At 28.0% G+C, this 24,162-nt stretch overlaps 1 protein-coding gene across 2 annotated transcripts in view; it reads right to left on the bottom strand.

The window, feature by feature from the left end:
* Positions 1-3,703: 3,703 nt before the first annotated feature.
* The window catches only part of Rpb8 (DNA-directed RNA polymerases I, II, and III subunit Rpb8), a 78,711-nt gene continuing 58,252 nt past the window's right edge, over positions 3,704-24,162 (bottom strand). The window contains exon 4 of one of the 2 annotated variants that reach the window (XM_011505726.1): positions 3,704-4,290. In XM_011505726.1, the coding sequence (XP_011504028.1) occupies positions 4,173-4,290 (118 nt within the window). In that variant the 3' untranslated portion in view covers positions 3,704-4,172. The remainder of the gene's footprint in view (positions 4,291-24,162) is intronic. The other variant, XR_913045.1, reaches the window with a different exon arrangement.

The following is a 24,162-nucleotide window of genomic DNA, read 5'->3' as shown; positions in this document are numbered from 1 at the left end:
TTTTTTTTATCTTTACATAAAAAAACAAAGAGAATATATATATATATATATATATATATATATATATATATATATATATATAAAGAATCTTTTTTTTTTATTTGTATTAATATACGATGTAAAATTATTGGAAATGTTTCCATAGTATTGTATTATGGCGCAATATCATATAATCTTAAGTTTAAAATTCATTAGTAAAATATCTTTTTTTTTCAAAGGACCTATTACATTTTATGAAACCATAATTAGTTACTACATTATATTTTACTTACATTAATAAATTTAGTTATTAAGATAATTATTGTAATTTTTATTTAATTTCTTTTATGAAATGCACTTCTGATATAATCAAAGGAAATATTAAAACAGTATCATATATAGTCAATATATATGATAAATAGGATGATATATGTTATTAAGTGCTATAATATACTTTATTTTTATTTTACTTCACACTAAATTCACTTGAATTAATAAAATAGCTTTATAATCTATAATTATATATAGAACGTATATAGAACGTATATAGAAATATATAGAACGTATCACAATTAATTTTATACCTGTTCATTCAAATATGTTTTATCAATAATAAATTTTAAATGGAATAATATAATATAAAAATGTAGATTAAGAACATTTTTGTTTAGAGTTTTAAGTGTTAAACATAATAAAGCTTTTTAACTACATTTTTAAATACATATTTTTATAATATCGTTAATGTTTTTGAAATACTCTATTTCATTACTTCGACAAAAGTACTTTTAAAACTCATCCAAAAAATAAACCTTGTAGAAGTTGTTACATATATACATCAATATGATCACGATTTCGGATTACTATTTTACTTTATTAAATGTTAATAATATAAAAGTGTTATTAAAATAAGTGAAAGAATTTAGTCAATATTAATAAAGTATCATAGCTGTGTATAAAATTGCAAATAGGCGGAGGAAATGAAATCGTGTATTTTAACGTAGCTGAACTCCTATTTTGATTTATCTGAAAACAAAGAAAAAATAAGAAAATTAAATTAAATGTTAACAGAACAATCTATTTAGGATCACTGTATTATTAAAGGATAACTACGTTACTTTCACTACCTGTTGTTTTATATGTGTTAGTCGTCCTTGGGCTCGATTACGCAATCACCACTCACTGACGCCATCTTGGGTGTAGCGGGCAGCTGAAAAGTGGCTGCCCACGCGAATACAACTACTTCCACAGCCTCGAGTTTCATTCAGCTGTCCAAGGTCATGAGTTCCGCGAGTTCAATTACATAAATTCGCTCATTTAACGTAACCCTACTCATCCGACACTTGTTTTATGTTCTGGACCCGAAACGTATATTTTATGCTCCATGTGTTCTTTTTTTTATTTGCCGTTATTTCTTTTGTTATATCTTCTTTTTCAATTTTTTATGTTGCTTCCTCGAATATTAAAAACGTATGATGCGTTGAATTTTCAATATTGCTTAAAAGAATATGGATTCATGACTCGTGGGCCAAAGATATTTGGGGATGTATTTGTGCTTAGTGAAGGTCAAAACTGCACATATTTATTTTAAGAATTAAGCAGCAGATAGATCAACATTTACCTCGGCATGTGCAAGAAAATTTTTATTTTTTACATTTGGATAACCAAATTATTCTCGGTGCTAATGCTGTAAAATTGATTTTTGTTGATAAATTAATTATCTCATTGGTACCAGTGATATCCGTTTTATATGTAAGATTTTTTTAAATGTTAAATTGTAAATCATTCAAAAAATTTGATCTCAAGAATATTTTAGATAAATTATTAATAATTATTCTAACGAATTTTATATATTATGAGATACGGCATAATTTCATGAGAATCTTCATCTTAATATTGAGTATAGTGTAAAATACAATACAATTTATTTATTATTTTAAGTATATTTCTAAAAAATTATTTATGAAATTATAAAAATTATAATTAAATTATATTAAATTTATTTAAAAATAAAAATATCAAGATCAAGTAGCTTAATATTAATATTAGTTTAATATTTTGATATTATACTCTTAAGATAAATTGAGCTTTCTTGAAATAGAAATTAAAATATTTTATGTTTGTTAAAAACAAGTATAAATAGAAAATATTAAATAAATTACATTTAGTTACATCATCTCAGCCATATTATTTCCTATTGTAATTCTTTTTATTCTTTTTTTATTTATACTATTTTTTATTATACTATGATATGAAGTGAGAAAAACGAATATAAAGTATAAGTATTATAAAAAAATAGAAATATTTTTCAAAAGTTTGAAATATATTTTATTTAATTTTTATTAATATTTTATAATTATTTGTCATATTTAACTGTGATTATTATTCATAATAGTATTTTATCCATTTATTATATTTATAAACAGAATTTTTATAGGTTGATTAACATGTACGTTTATTCATTAGTTTTCATAAAAATAGAATTTTGCAATCGCTTAAGTTTAATTTTCTAATTTGTACATCCTGTATTTTTTATGGCTGTATAAACCATTGACAGATTATTTGAGTTCATTTAACAAAATTGAACACATTTAATAAATATTTATTTTATTATCAAAAATATAAATAGTTTGAATTTTAAAAACTTTTTTAAACATTTGCATAATTATAAAATCAATGACATAATACGTGTATATTTCAATTCAATATACAATATAATATGATAAATTATATATTTGTCATTGAGTAATATATTATTAAAATATTTTTCATTTATAAATATATTCATATAAACTTAAATTAAAAATAGTTTACTTTTATTTAAAATACCGAAACATGTATTCAAATTCAACAAATGTTTAATGTATAAAAAAAAATCTTGCCATTACAATTTCATAAATATATCAGAGAAATTCAAATTATACATCTATACTATAAGATAAGCTAATCGTTAAAATAGCGCGATAAAATTTTATAATTTACTAGTGGCATTTAGTTATCAGTTAAATGAATTTGACATGGGAAATAAAAATATCTGTCTATAGGAGGCATTAATATATTTGACAAAAAAATAGAGCATCGCAAATAAATACGAAACAACCGTGCAGTAAGGCTTAATATATTAACTGCAACACTCTATTAAAAAAAATTTATTTACCTCATGTGTAGGCCTTATTGATGTAATAGCATTTCCTATTCTTCACTCTAATCGTTCTTCACATCATCGTTCCTCCTTTTTAAAGTTAACATTGTTCATTTAAGCATGTGACATTCTTGCATTCGTTCAAAAATGCAGTCATTAGGATATTATAAAAATTACAATATCTGTGATAATTGTTTTTAGTAATGCATTAACACTCATTAAGATGTAAACGCAATGATGTAACAATTTCATTTTTGTCGCCCTGATCCAATGGAAAGAAGAGAGTAATAAATACGATGATGTTTTGTTAGATAACATTAAAGGAAAGCTATTCATTACTAAAAGTTACACATTGTATATAATGTTTTTTAAATGCTTAGTTTATTTTCCATTTTTGTCTTATTAGAAATCATACTACAATATTGGCAGTTTTTATTACAGGGAAGACCGTAGTACACTATATTAAGAAGTTGTTATATATTTTATAATAAAAAAAGACTTATGCATAAATGCTTTATAATGACTTATAAATGATTTCTTAATGCAAATGTAAATTACAATTTATGGAAGATAAGCATTGTTTGAAAATATGAAATTAACACAAATTCGCAAAGTAAATCGTTTATCTGTAAATATTTTTTTCTGTTTTGAATAAATGGAAGTTAAAAATGATTGGTAAATACTCGGTGGTGGATATTCTATTATTCCAATAATACAAAATTATATAAATTAATAATTACGCAATAATTATACTTAAATTCGTTACTCAATGAAAACGTGAGTTTCTCATTCATCCTTATCTTTTATATTTATCTTGTTTTTAAATTCTTATTCCTTCTTTAGGAACTCTGACCTGTATCTTATAAGCATTCTGTTGTTTTATTTTATTATTAGAAAAATGTTGATATCTCATCTGTTCAATAAATAAGAGAGTTATAAAAGGAATAATGAAGTTGATTGGGAAGGAGAAAAGAGAAAAGAAAACGTCTTGAAAGGTGTCGAATGATTTTCGAGAGGCCATTTGTGCACTGCTATGTTGAATTTTCCGAAACTCCTAGAAGGCGAGTTTTTTCATTAAAAGATACATGTGCTGGTCGATTTCAAAGCCGTGAAGATTATTGGCGTCACCTTGCAGCCGCATCAGCAGTCCACCGAATGATACATAGGCCGATCTGTAAAAGAAAGAACGACTTTTAAGTTAATATTTAAATCACGTACCCTAAAATTATTATTACTTCTTTATAAAAATCAGAAAATGTTGAAATTGATAAGAGACTAAATAGATTAGTATTTTCAATTTTACAATTAATTTTAAAATTATTTGACGTACAAGACTGAAATATTAAATGCCTATGCTTTAAATATAGAGTGAAGTAAAATAAATTCATGCAACAAGTATGCATAACTGAAAGAAATATGGAGCATTATCATTGCTATGAGAATAATGCCAATTTCATTCCATTCACTAGAGTAACATTATATCATATAACATGTATTAACATCATTTATGCAATATATAATCAAACTACTTATTATCAACAATGTAAGGATCATTTAATTTTCTTTTAATACAAAATTTTTCTATCTTTGTAGACTTTTTAAATATTTGAAAAGTTATGAATAGTGAAGTACAAAGAGCTGTTTGATTTATTTCAATTGCTCAGTTATTTCTATTTCTTATTCATTGTGAAGTATAATTGGATAAAATATTAGAATTTAAAGTATTATATATATTTTTAATGAAAAACAAAAAATCTAATATACATGAATATCATCGATTAATATAAATCATATATATATATATATATATATATATATAATCATTACTCTGTTAGTACAAAATAATTTAATTTGAATAAATTCTTACATATATAAATTATTGTAATCTAAACTTTAGTACTCTAATCTATTTTATACATAAAAGTTTAACGAATACGTAATTAACATAAATAATTTCTACATTCGTTCGTTAATGAATGTTAATTTATTTTACTTCCATGTTTCTTGAATGATTTACTAGTAATTTTATAATCATTATTCTGGTTTAAAACTCAGTTATTTAAATTTTTTTCTGTTAATGACCATCTTCGAAAATATACAAGAATAATTAAAGTTAACATATTTAATATATTTATAATACTGTACAATCTGTTGATCACGTACAAACAAAGGGTTTCAACATAGAATGCGTTGATTCGCAACTGTCATAATTGCAGTGTCGATAGCGGTCGTGCTTTTTAAAAATTACACAACCAGCTAACCACACTGCCAACATGCCAATCGCTTCTCTTAAATGCAATCAAAGGCAATGATTTAATACTCAGTGATGAGAATCATTCCTTTTGGCCTTCAATTTTTTTCGTCGATGAGAACATTATATTCGCTACTTGATGCAATATGCATACAGAAAATTGGAAAAATATGCACAATGCTCTCCTAAAATGATCAATAACTTTTTGTATTTAAATAATACTTTGAAAAGCTTTTGAAAATTTTGGATCTTGAACATCAGGGGTCATTTGAATTATATAAACATTGAATAATAAATTAAATTGATTATTTTATTACGTTTGATGGAAGTAACCAATTATGGAACATCATTGAATAGGACTGAATTATGAATATATACCAAATTTTTACCAATCTTAACTATAATATAATATATATATATATATTATTTTTCTAAGAATTTCTTAATGACATGGTTTTTATTAATTTTCCAATAACGTAGAGCTTAATTTGCTGTCTATAAGATTAAATAAGAGTGTTTTAATTGTTTATTTTAAAAAAGTGAAGTAAAAAAAAATTAAAATATAAAGACAAATCATCATTTTATCTTAACGTCACTTTGTGAACAAAAAAAATTTTTTTAATCGCACCAAACTATTTGAATTTTCACACTCTTCGTACACTAATGAAGCAAATATGATGAAGAACAGCAAAACAATGTAAATGTTATTGCCATAATTCTATAATGAAACTGTCGTAGTGTAGTCATTCATAGATGATGAAAAAAAGAGTAGAGAATGAAGAGCAAACGCAATTTGAATTCAGCCTCACGAGAACTTACGAAGAGTTGCGCAGTTATAGTACATTATTGGGACTGTCGTGCGTGGCTATAATAGAAGTGGGAAAGTCGAAGTAAAACGATTGCTGGGAATCGACTGAAAGATGCAAGACGAGTGGTTTCATCGGGGACGGCTGTAAGTGGGCGGTTTTCGCGAAGTTCACGGGTATCGCGTCGTGACTCCTCAACGATTGGCGGAATTTCTAGATCCTATTTTTGGGTGCCCCTCCTTCCCGCTATCCTTACCCGCTCGAACCCCGCACACTTCTTAGTTAAAACTATTGCAAACACGTGACAATGCGTATACAGACCTTAAACTTAAAACATGTATCAATCATTAACGCACGTTGTTCTTTCACGACTGCATCTGATTTTTTAAATATCATCCAACGCATTCAACCGGATGTTTCCTCCTATGCCTACTGCAGTGGAACAAACATAAATCTCTTAACGTTTGCCATTACTCCTGAGTTTATTACTGTATTTTATAAAAATGTGTCTTTTAGTTCTTTCATTAACTACAGGGAGAGAGCTCGATAAAATTTATATAATTTTATCAAAAAAATTTCATTAAAATGACTGTAATACTCAAAAAGCAAGTGAAGTATGCTTAAAACAAACGAAAAATGTTCTGACTGCATGAATTACTCAAGAGGTTTGAAAATAAATGTTGATGTTGCTTCATGTCGATATTCAATAAGATACGCCGAGTTCTTGAGGTACGATTAACTGATAAGCAGATTTAGCAAGCTCTGAATTCTATCTCGTTAGAAAACCTAAACTTTCTTGTAAGCGTGAGTATTAAAGCAAAATAGCAAAATGCGTATCGTGAAACGTCATTTGTGTTAAGTTCATAGTTCGCCGAGAAAGAAAGAATTTCTGCTTTTTCAAGGCGATTCGAAAGGGACTTCCGGTCAAGTACAGCGTTATATTTCAATTGGCGATTGTGGGGTGTTTTGAGTTCCGCAACTGGTTAGATAAGTCGATTGGAAAAATTCAATTCACAACGACAGAGATATTGCCCCACTCATTTGGGACCACTCAACAGTGCATATTTTATCTTCTATCTTTCTCTCTTTTTAACTTTCCATATTTTTTTTTGCAAAATAACTACAACTTCAATTTATAAGATAAGAATTTTTTCATTACTAATTCATTGGGATCAGTTAATTTTGTTCGCTTCTTTTTTCTTTCATATAACGTAATGTAATTGTTACTTAAGTCTGGATTATCACTTGCGAATTTAAAAGTAAGTAATAAGATCGTATCTAAATATGTAAATAGTAATATTACAAATTGATTTTTACAGAAAAAATAAATTTAATTTGTGGCGGAACTTGCCAAAAATATTATTACTTATTATATTATTTACTATAGACTGAAAAAAATTTATTTAAAAAAATTAATCAAAATAACTAATACTCTTTACAACGGAGCCAACTGACTTGCATTTTATATTTAAATACTAATAAAGTCGCTTTAATGCTTTGCTATATAATTAAACATTTACAAGTGAAATAATTTTTAAAAAGAAATGGATTACAATGAAAACTTTAGTATATATAAAATTATATCAATTGATCAATAACTAAATGAAGAAATTAACCTTCATTACACTTGGCGAATAATAGAAAATTTTTACAATTTATATAATACTGTGCCATGAATATGCTTGCATTGTGCACGCAGAGCTTACTCGGTTATCACGAGGAATTTGCAAGGACAAGGTAAATGCAGAGGGAAGCGACAAAAAAATTAATTTAGAACTTGACCTAGCTTTTTACTACTTGCAAATAGTCGCCTGTCGCTTCTACAGAAAGTCTGAAGAAATGTATGAGTAAAAAGAAAATTTACATGACCTTCATATGTTGAATATCAAGATGTATTTGCGCTTATTTGTTTTTCATACAAAATAAGCATCTATTCACGTATCCAAGCATTTCCATATCTCCCTGTCAATGTCGAATTTCTTTCCTATGTATTTTTATAGATTTTAGGATAAAAACAATTATTTTTATTATGTTATTTTTTAACATCCATAGTAATATAGAGTCTTACTTAGTTAGTCTTATCTTAGTCTTACTTAGTCTTACAGTCTTACTTACGCGACTTTGTTTCACTAAAAATCGACAAATAATATTAATATTTGTGCGCTTTTTATCATAAACTCAAAATATTGGTCCATTAGTTTTTTCAAGTCTCTTTTGGCCTTGAATACATTGATAATATTTATGATAACATCAAAAGTATTGACGATAGCAATGATCGAACTTCTGTTGTCTATTGTTAGTCAATATTTCTTTATATAATTCCTTATTTATGACTTGTTATATAATTCTTTATAAGCAAAAATCGATGATAAAAAATGTTAAAAATCAAGACAATTTTCATTATAATACAATGATTAGATTGTAACAGTGAACATGAATGTTGTTAGTTTTCAATTCATATTATAACTAAATACTGTTACAAACACTTTTTGCAAAATGCAATTTAATATTCACTTTACTTGAATTTTATTTTAATTTATTTGTTTTTGATAAAAAACTATGTTGATTGAAAAGTAAATTGAAATCTATTACTAAAAAAAAGTCTGATCAATTAATATAAAAAATATTTTTTTCTTTAGGGAATTATTTTACTATGAATATTTTGTATTTTATAATAATGAATTACTTAGTTGAATAAATTTACTACAATTATTATTATAAGCATATTCAGCTTATAATATGAAAGAATTAATAAATGTAAGATCCAAAATCAAATAGATATATCAAATATTTTTTCAGTTGTGTTTATACATATATTTTATTTAAATTATATGAAAAATAGGAAAAATATGAAATGGAGATGTAAGAAACTAAAATGTAACGGAACATTATGAATTTATTTTTTATTATACATAAGGCTATAATCTTATTGCACTATAAAAATGAATCGCAAGACAATGGATTCGTAAATACATTGAAAAAAAAATCATAAGTGAGCATATTGCTTTATGAATATATTGCTTTATGAATAACAAGCTTTTTAGATAGTTTCGCATTCTTATATTAACGCCTACATATTTTACAACTGATATAATCATTCTATCAGTGCTTCGTATTCATTTTCTGTGAAACGATGAAAACTTACCTGATAATTTTAAATAAATAATCTTCAAAACTATAATTTTCATATTTTTGTAATTTTGTAATTTCTGAAAATAATTATTTCTAATAAATAAACGATTAATATTAAATTTATTAAGGTTTTGTTGTCATCGCTTTAATTTTAAATGTTTATTAAGAAAATTACAAAAAATTAAGTTGCAATACATATATACTCATATTATAGAATGGCTTATGAAGTAATATTGATTTATAACGTTCAATGCATATAATGTAACGGAGTTTACAAATATATTCTCTAACAATAAGCTGATGAAGATTAATGTGAAATGTAGAACACTGGATTTGTAAAGTGTGATGGTACGACTTATAAGAAATTTTCATTCAGTTAGCCTCTTACGTTAGATAAAAAAACTCGTCTAGTAAACACAAAGCGTTATTTGTATTGTGTAATCTTTCTTTATTTAATTCCGAAAGCTTATATTACAAATGCATATTGCACGTGCAAAATGTTCTTGTATCGTCAATTAGATATCGAAATTCATTTAATTTATTAAATTAATTTTATTAATTTAGGATAACAAATATTTTGATAATTCTTTGATATTTTTGAAATTATGAAATCAATAATTCATTTTTACTATTAGAATTTATACTACGGAAAATGATCAAGGAGCAGTAGTAGTAACGAATAGAACTTTGAGTTGATACGATAAATAATTTTTGTTCACACAAATGTTTCTTCGTAAGTAATTAAAATTAATAATTAATAATTAATAATGTTGTTTTTAATAATAAAAACTTATTACTGAAATTTATTTGTGTGTACATGAAAAATGTATATACGTATAAAATTCTGGAATTTAGAGAAATCTATATTAGAACAAGTTATAAATTAACTAGACACCATAATGTAATGTTTAAAAATAATTTATAAAATATCTGACTACTTTATACAAAACGCTTAAATAATACTTTTAGGTTAAATGAAATATATAAATAATGATATTAATCATTGTATGTTTGTCGGTTTGTATGTTTGTGTGTGCAGATGACATGCTTAATAAAAACATTAGCGATTTTTGCATTTTTTTACGATTCATATAATACAACAACGTAAATGAGCAGTTAAATATATGCAAACATAAGTGTACACATTCATCAATCGTGAATATACGATACTGTGTCATATTGTAAGGTATTTCTCAAGGACATGTGCTCGGGGTTTATTTTTTCATTTTTATCAGGATCAAATAATGGTAGTGACTTGTGGTTTTGGTTGCTTTTAAAAATAAGATTATATATTTTATCTAATTTGAATTTTTTAGAAACTAAGAATTAATTTTACAAAATATTTTTAAATTACAATAACTTTAAAAAATTAAGATTATATAAAAAAAGTAAAATGATTACGTTAGATCTTCATTAAAAAAATTATTATCTAATATTGAATTTCATAATAATTTTTATAGTACACTAAAAATATTAATTTTATTTAGTTTATATAACATAAGTCGAAACATTGCATTGTATTCATAGAATATTGATTAATGCTTAAAGAACTTTTTCTTTTTTGTCATACTCAATTAGTTGCACTCTTATTTTTACAAACTTTGTAAAGATCAATTCTACAGTGTATAATCGATGTTTAATCGACAATTTATTTACGTGTATATATTATATATATAATATAGAATTTATTTTTAATATTTGATAAAATATTAATCAACATCAAATTTAAGGTCTTATAAATTACAGAAAATTTCTTTTAATATGAATACCAAGCCTTCTATTATCAGCTTCGAATCTTAAGGCATTATTATTTTAAAATGTAGCCATCAGTTCTTATACACCTGACATTTATTACATCAATAGAAAAATCAAATAAGGCATTTGATAAAATTTAATTGTGAAATTAAATTGTGCATTACCACACGATTCAATCGCCGATTAAAAATTTAAGAAATATCATTTCTGATAAAAGTAACTATTAATATTATAATAAAAATCATACATTGTAATAGAACAACAAGCTAATAACATCATAAGCATGAATATAAAGAACAATAATTAAAAAATTTTCACATTAAACAATCATTTTAATTAGTAATGTATTCACACGCTACATGTGCACCCGTACAGCCATGCACGTATATACATATGCATGTAAATACGTGAATATATATATGCGATCATCACGTCAGCTTATGTACACAGTAGGAAAGGATGAAACGGCTGCAGGAAGAAGCAAAATAAGTAATTATAGCAACAATGGCAGCAGCAACAAATGCAGCAGCAGTATAATAGTAACAATAGTAGTAGTAGTAGTAGTAGTAGTAGTAGTAGTAGTAGTAGTAGTAGTAGTAGTAGTAGTAGTAGTAGTAGTAGTAGTAGTAGTAGTAGTAGTAGTAGTAGTAGTAGTAGTAGTAGTAGTAGTAGTAGTAGTAGTAGTAGTAGTAGTAGTAGTAGTAGTAGTAGTAGTAGTAGTAGTAATTGTAGTTGTTATTCTTAGTGTTGACGCTGCAGTTGTTATGTTTGAATATGTTTGTTATAGATGCTGTGATAGTGATAGTAATAATTATAGGGATTATAATGGTAGCAATAGTCAAAGGAACATAAAATAGGTTGTCCGTGTAGGGGTCAGGTGTAGGATTCGGAGAAGCGGCAGGAGAGATGTCGTACCAGATAGTGCATTTACAGTATTCAGGGCATTCGTGTAAACGCGCATCTGGCACGAGCCCCAACCTGCCTTCTGCTATTTATCTCAATATTCTTTTCCTTGACTTCTCCATCCTTCTCTTCTATTCCTCTCAGTTCCTATCTCCTAATCTTTCTTTCCCTTGTGTAGATCACCAGACACTTGATTGCGCTTTTCGGTATGCTATCTCTTTTTTGCCTTCTTTTCTCTATTTTGCCAAGATTCATGTTCACGTTTGAGGATCCGCGCACTTCAGACTAATTGTCTAACTGACTGACTGACGGCGGCGCTAAGGTCGCCTATGATAAAATGCCTCGCACAAAACACAGGCATGCGAACACGAGGCAGAAGGCACGAGACGCGCACGCGAAAGGCGATGAGATAAGGGCGGGAACAGCTGAGAGAACCGACAGCGGTGCTCATATCCGTAAATGGACTCCCCAAGCTCTTGGACACTATCACATTCGTGGCTTGGACCGTCGTGACCATCTCCCCATTCGTCCGATTCTGCACTGCGTGAACATCCACTTACTGCCTTAATTCGTACGGTTACTAAAATAGAAGCTCGTATGAATTTGGTAGCGTGTGGTCACTCAGCGACGTGGCGCAATCCTAATGGCGATCGAGCTCTCGCGAAAGACCTATGTTGCGTGATGTAATTTGGCATCATCTCCCGAAGTAAGGCACCTTAGGCAGCTAGTTTCTCCCCTAGAAAGCCCGGCTAGTCCTCTGTTTTGTTTTAGCGGACTTATCGGAGCGACGGTTTAGCCCGAGCTGAGCAACCGGATTGCTTCGTAACCCACATTCGAGCGGCGTTTGGAGTTACGATTAACCTAGAATTCGATCTATATTTACGCGCTAACAGTGGTATCCATTGAGATGGCACTAGGCCATAAATGTGAACACGGATAGGCCAAGCGAACGAGGTAGACTAGCGCACGAGTTGCGAGCGACTAGAGCTAGAGGTCCGTCGCGAAAACCTCGAGCCGCAACGCGGCGCTCGAGTGCGAGGACGCCGCGTTGACGTTACTCGTTACACAATGATGCCGTCGTATTATTTCTCCTCTTTCACTCCCTCTTATCGCGCACTCACGCATTTATCAGTTGGAAAAATAATCGGGCGAGCATGCGGAGGCAACGCTAGTCCTGTTTACCTGCCGAATGCACGCCCTCTTATACGTGTCGCGCCTAAGCGGTAGCCGCCCCGGATTTTGTAGATAGACGCTAGGGTTCCTCCGCCCCGACTCGATATATCAAGAAGAGCAAAAGAAGTGGTGGCAGTCTGCCATTAAATGGGATTTTGGCGAATCTATCCATAACCTTCTGACTGCAACGCGTCCTTTAATATTGCGACGTAAACCTACATTTACATAGCAATCGTGAGGTATTGCTATTGCTGCTGATTCAATTGTACGGTTAAATTACGTTTCCTTCTTTTTAAACTTATATTCTGATCTCGGATAATCGTCAGTAAATATTTCCAGCTTACTTAGAAAAACGCGATAAGAAGCAAACCCATGGGAAAGGTTGAACGAATGATGTAAATAAAATATGTAATGAACCTATACAACCCTCGATGCGTTAATTGTACTTCCCCTTTAAGACACTATCCAGTATTATAATGCTCGCCGGTTTTTGTTTTCCTTATTTCCTTATATTAATCCGTCAATACTTAAATCGTCTACCTGATTTTTTATCCTATAATAAATTTATAAAAATGGAATGACAAAACAGAGGAGAAGGGGAGAGTAACAAATAGAGTAGAGACGTAGAAGTAGAGTAGAGAAGAGCAAAGGAGAGAGGAGAGAGAGAGAGAGAGAGAATCAAAATGACACGTCGTCAGTTGAGACGTTAGTGCAACTACAGCTTCGGAGCTATATACAAGATGCATGAGCAACTACGATTGTAGAGGTGGCTGTGTCAATATTGAAAAAATTCGAAAATACAGCTACCACTTATTCACTCGCTTTGAAATCGAAGGAAGTGAAATAATCTTAATAAAAGAAGCATGAAAAGAGAGAATAGAATAAAGAAAGCATAACCACCTAGATATGACTGGGTTAATACCGATTACATAACCAACGATGGTTGGGGGGAGGGTCCTTGTAGTACCAAACGTGCTTACTGGGCAGCTAACACGCTAGCTTTTTAAAAATCTATACAGACCTCATGGTTTTTCCTCTATCTTTATTTACCTCTTCAAAAATAAGATACCGACAGCAGTACTCATTGTTAAAGTAATTTTTCTGTCTATACTATTTTGTCTGATCCTAGATCTGATATTATAAAGAACGACATTGGTCTCACGAAGAAATAAAGCCTCTATATAATCGGATTAATTTTAAAAACATTTACTTGTAAACTATCGATATTCTAATATTAAAAAAAATTGGGATAAAATTAAAATATTTTATTAAATTCGATTGGAGACGTGTATCTTACTGTATTCGCCCTGTGTATACTTATAATTATTATTCAAATCATAATGTTATATATAATTTTGTTATAGGACATTTCTTATCGACAAACGATACTTGACAATAATTTGAAAAAGCAATTTTACAAATAAATAGTTTTTCTATGTAATATAATTGCAGTCGTTATTATTTAATTTTGAAATGAGTACTTCGTGATTCATAACAATTATTATGTAAATACGTTTTTTAGTGTAAATATTCATAACATAAATTCATAACATAAAACATATTCATAACTAAAGAAGTCTTTTGTCGTGTTTAGAAGAAGGTTCGATTTAAAAAAAAACTAATATTAAGCAAAAATTCTTGTTTTCAAATGTTTATGTAAGATGAAATATCCCATATATTTGATAATTAGTAGCCAAATATCGATTGATATTTATATTGCCACACGAAAATTGTTTATTTTGTTAAAAGTATTATTTCCAATGCACATATTTATGTCCTCGCATATTTTAATATATTTAATATATAATATACAATATTCAATATATAATAAATATATATATATATATATATATATATATATATATATATATAATATACAATATACAATATATAATATATAATAAAATGACAGCAATATAGTCGTTTGATAAATATTAATTTTTTCAAGATACATACTTTATATTATTTATACTATTATAACATATAAGATCCTATCATTATATTTTTTAATCGCTTTTAGCAATAAAAAATATTATTTTAATTACTTTTTGCCCTTTTATTAAAAAATATAAACTCAAACAGAGGTTAATAAAACAAATAAATAATTTCTAATTAATAACTGACTGAAAACTATTAGAAATAGATAGTAGAAAAAGAATGCAGGCTTGAACTTTTTATTCGTCATCTTAAAAAAGTACACAAATTACTCAAACTGCTCGTTTCGAATATAAATCCCGTGAACTATGTGATTATGTAATTTTTCTCTTCCTCTTTCACAATGTATTAAAATTAAATTGAGGAAACAAACGCCCTTGCTTTAGTTTCACTAATGGCACTGAATTTTTAGAGCAAAATCCAAATCATACAAGAGACGCTGCAGTAGTGATGGCAGCATCAACAGCCGATTTGTCTGATCTAGTACACGTTCTCAATATGCAATTCCTCGACTTTAATTGCGTCGTCATTCCTTCGTTGAACGAATACAGTCCAAGTTTATTTTTACGAGGGCAAGAAAGACTGTGTTCAATGAACGCTGTAAAAAACAGCGCTACGCTGCTTCTACCTTCTATCTTTCTTTCACTAAATCTACAATTTTGTACACTATTATTATATATGAGAAATATTTAGCTTTCCTTTGTGCTGATTCGCTTTATTTACAAAATTTTTGTGAATTTCACCATACAAAACCCAATATATATGTCAAATGGCGAAAAAGTTTATTTAGTTATTTAACTTCTTGATGTAAAAGCAGAATACATTCTTTGCATTGAATGAAAATACGAAGTTAAAGCATGAGATAGTGGCTGCAATAATAAAAGGTTTCAAGTGAAATCACGAAAGAATACAAGCTCAAAAATGAGAGAAGGCTCACAAATTTGTATTTTTAAAGAGAATCAGAGTAGTGTTACTGATTGAGTAGTATTATTATTGACAGAATATAATATTTAATTATTTAGCTGAAAGATATTTACTGATATCTTTATCGCATGTGGGCATGCCGTTGCATGAAATTAATTTTCAGCCGGAGTCAGAACCACGAGTCTGTCTTAGATATCCTAAATTAGATCGTCAGAGGCGCCATCGAATTGACTGAATGTATAGTTAACTGAAAATATTCGACATTTATGCAAGAAATATTAAAGAAATTCACTTGTTCGTATCTTTGAATACTCCAATAAAATTAATTTATATAAGAATAATATTTGAGAAAAAGTTAGAAATTGATAGCTGTAGTCTATTATATTATTTACTGCAGACTATCATATGTATTTACATTAAATGAAAAATTTTAATTTTAGAATTTCAGTGAAATAAATTTAAGTTTTTAAATTATAAAAGATTTAAATAATTTCAATACCTAAGTAAAATGATTAAATAATAGATATTGAATTTAATTCTAACATTAATTTTTCATTGTAAGAATAAAATATTTTTCAGTTTACTATACAAAGAATCTTACAATAAAACCTATAAAAAATTTGTAATCTACATGTTTTTCTTTACGAAAAAACAATAAAAAATAAAATAATTAATTGACTAACAAAATATTTCACTAATTAATTTTTAATATTAAATTATATATTATTAATATTAATAGCTCTACGACTAATCGATGTTTTATTCTTTTTACGTGTTTATACTTTATTTATAAACAATTGTTAACATTCCACAAAATTAATTACTAGTAGTAATAAAATTTCTTCGCAGCAAAGAAAGTGGGTATTATTTTTAAATATTTATTTCTTGAATATATTGTTTATATGTTTGTATCGCAATACCAGCAATACCGATCTTAATATTGTAAGTTTTAAGCCAAATGTAACCATTATGTCATGCATTTAACAAATGTGTATTATCATAAAAATTATTAGTATTATTTTTTAATACTTATTAGAATTATTTTTGAGTAAATAAATAATAAAGTAATTGTCTTTTTAATAAACAATAGTTGAAATAAAAGGATAAATAGCAACCAAGTTCCTCAAAAGCAAACAAATTTACCATATAATTCGGATAAATAAAAGTACTACCAGATTCTGTTACATTTATTTTGGAATAGATAAACAAAATGGATGACGAAGAAATTGAAATTTCTTTAGTAAAGGATGCAAATATTCGCTAGAGCGACAGTGTACCTCAATGTAAATAAAGAAAAATCTAATTGGGGAGGAATTAAGAAATACGTACGTCGTCTTACATGAGCCAACAATGTCTTTTGCCAGGTAGAATTCGTATGCTGCCCGGGGTTGGTAATCTTAGATCAGATTGCATGCTCGGGATATAAATCTCGACGCTTTGAAAAGACGATGAAAAACTTCTCTATGGCTTGCCCACTATACACAGACTTAAGAATTTTTATTTGTAGGACCAAATAGGATTGCATTTGCGGAAATGCTAAACAAATTAATGAAGCGAATGTAAACATCTATTTTATTGTATTGTGGTCAAATAATTTCAAATTAAGTCTTTAAAAACCTGGTGCTATTAAAATAAATTTCAATATTAATTTCAATGTTGTCTGAAAACTCGAAAAATATATATTAAAAATTATTGTTAGTAATATTTTTATTTGTTTATTTAAAAATCCTTAAAATATATATTTGTTTAAAAACTATAAAATCTTTTTATAAAAACTAATTGTTTAGTATATTAATAAATAATAAACCGAAGGTAAAATATCTTGTATAAATACAGATTTTTACATATCAACAATTCAATAACATTTTATAAAATAATATTCACATGAATGAGATATTTAACGTACTTTATATAATTAGTTATAATAAGTTCACTTAATAATAATATACAATCACTTTATAATATACAAATTATGAATAAAGAATACAATGCGGTTAGTATCGCAATAAAAATCGCGACAAAGACTTGAATATCTCATAAAAAATTTGAAAAATATATTTTCAATACATTATACCATATATATCTATAATATTATTTATTCTATACATTACGATATCAAACTTCCAAAAGTTTTACAATTAACATAGAGTATATATTAGTTATATAAATTTTCATTATATATTTATTAGAAATGAAAATGAAATTATTTGTGCCAGACATTTTGACATATCTTACAATTACAATATAATTATAAATATAATAATAAATTTGTTTAAAAATAAAATATTAAAATCATGATAAGAATAAAAATTTTAAAGTAATAATTAAGTGAAACTTATTTCTGAATTTTTCGAGTAAATCGAAAGAACATAATTAGTTTTTTTCACTATTAAGTGAAAAATCTATTAACAAGACTTTATTGAAACTTAGGTGAGTCATAACCCAGATGAGGGAATGCAAACAATTGATCGCAAAGCAAAATATTTGTTAACTTTATTACTTGTATGCTGCTTTGAACAAATGACTTTATAAATCTAACCAATTAATATACATAATAAAAAAATTAACTTTTACAAATGTAATTTGAGCTTATAATTAATTATGAGAAAAATTAAATGTGATATTATTGTGCTTTATATACATGTAATGAAATTCAGCTAGAGCACGGATTATATTAAATTATTAAAAATAGTTAAATTATTAAAAATTTTCAGACAATATTTAATATTTTATTTAATATATTCTTGATATTTAAGCACTTATTTCTCTAACACTGCATAAAAAGCCACATAAGCGTTAAAGTTGTTGTTACGTGAAACCTTTGATAGAAAGTCGCAATAGGTCGGAGGATTGAATCTGTCGAGGCATCCTACAACTCCTAGCCGTTTCTTTTTAAGGCACACAAATTCTAGATTATTGAATGCATGTAGATGCGCGAGAGATCTATTTGACGATAACATAAAAGGGGGAGCCGCGAACTAAAGAAAGGGAAAGCATTGAAGTGGGGCAGTAGTAACATGAGTACCATGGAGGAAAGGAAAGTTTGACGCTTATACGAAGCAACACGTGGCCATTGGTTGATGTTGGATTGGCCCAATTCCTCGAGGAGCCCGCCACTATTTCTGCGCAGCTTTGTTCAATGTCACGGTTCAAAACGCAGCCTTTAAAGCTTTTATACTCTCTACCCTTTATTTTTAATTTTTATTCCTCATATCTTTTATTGCACTACCGCCAATATTTCTGTTTTGCTTTCCCTCGCAACTTGGAGATACGAGTCAATATATTCAATGACGTCTTTTACATTAACAGTTCAATTTACTCGGAACTTCAAAGGTCTCGTATCGCATCTCAATAATAATGAACTAACCTTCATATAAGATGTGCAACTATTTCGTAAAATAACGAATCCAAATTAATTTTTTAAATTATTTTAAATAATCGAGCATCAATATTATGGATAATAAGTAAAATATTCAGACATTGAACAATCGAATTCAATCCCCTGAGGGATTGATAGTAACCTTATTTACTTAGGTATTCAATATCATCTAGCTACTCCCCGCTTGTCTTTTAATTACTTACGCAATGCGCATACTGTATATAATTAAGTTATATTTACCACAATCACTTAAAGAGCAATACGAATGCATTTATTTATAATACTTATGGGAGGAAGAGGGGAAAAATAATCAGTATAATCGTACAAATGATGCAATATTATAGCCCAGAAATTAAATTTTAAACAGTAAATATTTATTTGATTCTAAGAGAGATTGAATGAACTGAAGAATTTTAAGTTAAATATATACTTTCGCAATAATTTTCAATATGACATTTAATAAAATATTCATAAAAATATGAGCCACTACGCGAAAACAGTGCGTTACACTTACTTCAATGATACAATAAGTAGATAATCTATATATTCTGTATATATCTGTTTACATTATTAATTATAAATATATACATAATTAATATTAATTATAAATTGTAAATGAATATGCTCAAAATTATTTTCATTTATTTAAACATTACATTTGTGAATGTAGGAAAGATATATCACTAATAAGAATCATCCAATTTTTTCGGAAAATTGAATAAAGCTATTAAATAAAGATGTCTTAGCTTTAATATAAAAGACAATGCTAAATAGTTGCAAAAGTCCACATTATTCATCCAAATGTATTATTTATATGGAAAAAAAATTTTTTTTATATAAAAGATGTTTAAAAGAATAATATGCAAATTATTCGATATTACAATAAGTTTTTCGTCTAATGACTGTTTAATAAAATTAAAATAAGATTTTTGTTCATATTTTATATAATATTTGAATAGTTTTACATACTTTGAATATTCGAAGCATATATGTAATTACATTAAATTATATTCAAATAGTTATATAGTAATATACAAAAAATTTATACTAAAAATAATTTATGATATAAGAAATAAATATTTTTGCATAAGACATATTTGAAAATTGTGAGAGTGCAAATCATCTTTGAATAAATAACTAAAAATATTTCTGTAAAATATCTGAAATGCTACAAGTAATCATCTATTTAAACAAATCTTAGAGATTGTAAATAATTATGAAAAATTAAAAAGCTCATTTACGTACCGCCTCGAAAAATTGATTTAATTCGCATTGAATTATCCATTCGTGCATTATGAAGCTCGGAATGATGGAATCGTCCTTCGTTAGTCTCGTATCGCCATAGTTAGCAAGTGCAATAAAAATCTTTATTTTCTTGCATCTCTGAACAATGGTAAACAACTCGGTACCGAGACTCGTTTTGGCTGTCCGCTCCCTCATGTCTTCAGGACTCGACTGCTTCCCCCGCGAGTCCTGTACAGCCTCTGCTGTTCCCTTCCTTCTAGCCCCTTTCGAAGATTAATAATGAAGGGGTGGAAGAAAGCGCGTGGGAGGTACGATGTGAGGGATGCTCGCGACCTCACCCCCAATGGCACTCGGCAAGCCGACTGTCGCCGAAAGTCAAGTAATGCTCGTGAAAATTCTACTTCGTTCGCGGCCCACCCTCTCTCCGAGGCTGTAATGCAAGTGACGTCAGTGGCGCGCAAGGCACCCCTACCTTGGCCCTCTTTCCACGCTTCTACTCACGCCCACGTAAGCGCGAGCCTCATTCGCTATCTTTCTTGTGCACTTGTGTCACCGCCATTCGAAATTTCATTTCGTGGAAGGGGTTGAATTCGAAAGGAAAAAGCAAGAATAAACTTCTAATCATATTTTGCCATGCTATTCTCCTACTCATTCAAGGTAGTCGAAGACAAGAAAAAAAATATGCATCCTGTATGTTATTTTTTCGATACAGCCCAAGGGGTGCTTAAAAGGATGTATTCATGTATATGTATAAGATTTGTCACACCATTTCGTTTTTATGGGCCTTAGTTGAACTTTGCTCTCTTCCTATCCGTTTGAATTAGGCCAAGTTTATAACAATGCTTTTTCTTTACAATTTCTTGCATTCTTTCAGCTAGCTTCTAACTTATCTTTTGTTTTGGCCAAGAAATTTTTCATGCTAGACAAATCGTATTCCAAAGTTAAGTATCGACTATTTTTTTCTTGTTTGCTATACGACTACTCTAGATACAAAGAACGTAATATGCATACGAAACTTTGTTCAATGGAAGGACTAATATATAAAACTCAATTTTTTATTTTAGCTAGTTAAAAAAAAAATTAATATTGATCCATAAAATTGATCTAATTTTATCTCTAATTTTTATAATAAAGTAGCTATAGTTCTAATCAAATATTCACGTTCGAAATAAACGTTGAATATTTCTCTATTCTCTATTTTATAATAACATATAATACATATAGTAACATATTCTCTAAATTATTATAATATTAAGATCGCATAAATAAATAATCACATTCTAATTATTACAGTACTAAAGATAAGTAAAATAACACAAAAGTATGAACAAATAAAATAAGTATGAATTTAATATGAATCAATTCAATTGACTAAAATTATATTTTGAGCTGATATAATTAATTTTACGGTCTATAACAAATAAAAAGATAAAAGAATGAAAAAAAATTTAATATACAGTTTGAATAAAAAGATCTTTTACTTTTATTGGTAAACAGATTAAAATATTAACATTGTTACATTTTATTATTAAAATAAAATAAAAATGCATTGTCAAGCGCTTAAATTGACATATAAACAAGTACAGACAAACCAACTAGTCGGTTCTGTATTTTTATTCTTATAAATTTTCATAAGAATAATTTTTGGTATCCATCTATGGAATTAAGAAGAACGTCTAATTTAAGTAAAAGGCACGATATAAATAATCTTATCGGTAATTCCAGAAGAACATTGACAATTATTACTGCACATCAGATGTTGCAGAGAAACAAAAAATCAACTTCCACTAATAACCTACTTTCTTGGTACAAATAATTGACTAAAAATACGCGAATAAATAAAGATAAATAGTTTAGGGTACTGCTATAGAAGTTACTCTGTTGCTACAGTAAGGTCAGCTACAATGTGCATATCACTGCAAATGGTTTGTCTCAAAACTCAACGAAGAACGAAGAGTCTCTCAATTCGTTACTCAACCTGTAGAATGGGATTTTTACGTGTATAAATGAGTATAAAGACATTTCTATATCTTCAAAAATTTTTTAGATCCGAATCTTTTTTCTAGAAGTACTTTAAGTAACAAATTTAAGTTTTATTTCAAAATTCATTATCAAAATCATTAAAATATATACATTCATTTCTTTTAAACTGGGAATTTTTAATGCACATAATATCTATATTGATAAGCTGTAACATATTTGATTTTTTAATAGTTAAAAAATTACTTAATTAGCAACATTTATAGTATAAATCTTAATATTATGTATCAACGGGTATAGCTTATTACGGACACTTAATTAAATAAAATTGCATAGAATATAGTGGAAATTGATTTTTATTTTATTCGCGATTTACTAGATAATAAATAAATTTTTCAAATAGTAAGATAATTGAATAAAAACATTTCAGTTTAATTTAAGCCACTAATTTTATGAGTCATCTACGTCTAATTTAAAGAATCAATTAGACTTTTTCAAGTCATTAATCAATTATTATCATAAGCAAAGGTTAGAATATAAAATCAAAGAGCATTAATGGGCATCATTTTCTAGCACAGCTTATATAGAGCAAGAATTTTTTCTGATTTTCCGCGGCATCTGGGTTTAATTCAATCATAAAATAACAAAGCACAAATAGTAAAAGAAGAGATAAAGAGCTCTTAAAACATAAGAAACAAAAAGCGCATATATATGTGAGTAAGCGATAATAATGTAGAGATAGAGAAATTGTGCCTGAAAGAGAGAAAGGTGTCCGGAGTAGGCGAAGGTTACGTGCCAATTTCAAACGTAGGTCGACCTGACCTTTTCGCAGAGTCCTGATTATTCTATGCACTTCTGGAGCCAGGGAAGTGCGTATATGAAGCGAGGGACTGCGCAGCCTTGGATTAGGTGAGGGCTTCGTCTCCTCCTTTTAATTTCAAAATTTGGAACGAAATGCACGTAAGCACATACATTGCGTGAGCATGCATCGGCACTCTTCGTATTTCATACAAATATGAACAGCAATGCATAATTTGAACATAGATAAAGGCCAGCAGGTACATTTATCGTATGTCCACATATTTTCTCGTACGAGCGTATAAACGTGGAGAGAAATAGGGTTGAATGGGACTGAGGAGACGAAAAAAGTGTGTCACCGTCGGGGGAAGCGCGTCACAAATGGAGGTCACGTGCATTAATAAATATGAAAACAGGAAGGGCGTAAGAATGAAAGGACAGCTTTACTTTTCATTTATAGTTTTCACTCATACTTTTATGTCTTCCAGTTTTTTTGCTTGAACACGCTGTCAGTATCTATATTATATATATCATGCATGGTAAAAATATTGCTTATTTACATTTAGGAAAAAGAGGAGAAAAGTAATTTATAGACAAAAGAAGTGATAAAAATTATCGAGTCCAATTATTTTTCATAAATTTATAAAGTATTAGAAATTAATTACTTAGAAAATATTGGCATTAAACTATTCGAATTTATAAATTTTATAAAAAGAATTTACAATCTTACAATTTCAGATTATCTTATTGGAATACAATAAGT

This window comes from Ceratosolen solmsi, unplaced genomic scaffold (genome assembly GCF_000503995.2).
Source record: "Ceratosolen solmsi marchali unplaced genomic scaffold, CerSol_1.0 scaffold7, whole genome shotgun sequence".
In the NCBI taxonomy this organism is placed as follows: domain Eukaryota; kingdom Metazoa; phylum Arthropoda; class Insecta; order Hymenoptera; family Agaonidae; genus Ceratosolen; species Ceratosolen solmsi.
The sequence above is the reverse complement of the archived record's forward strand: the minus strand, read 5'-3'. Positions and strand labels throughout refer to the sequence as shown.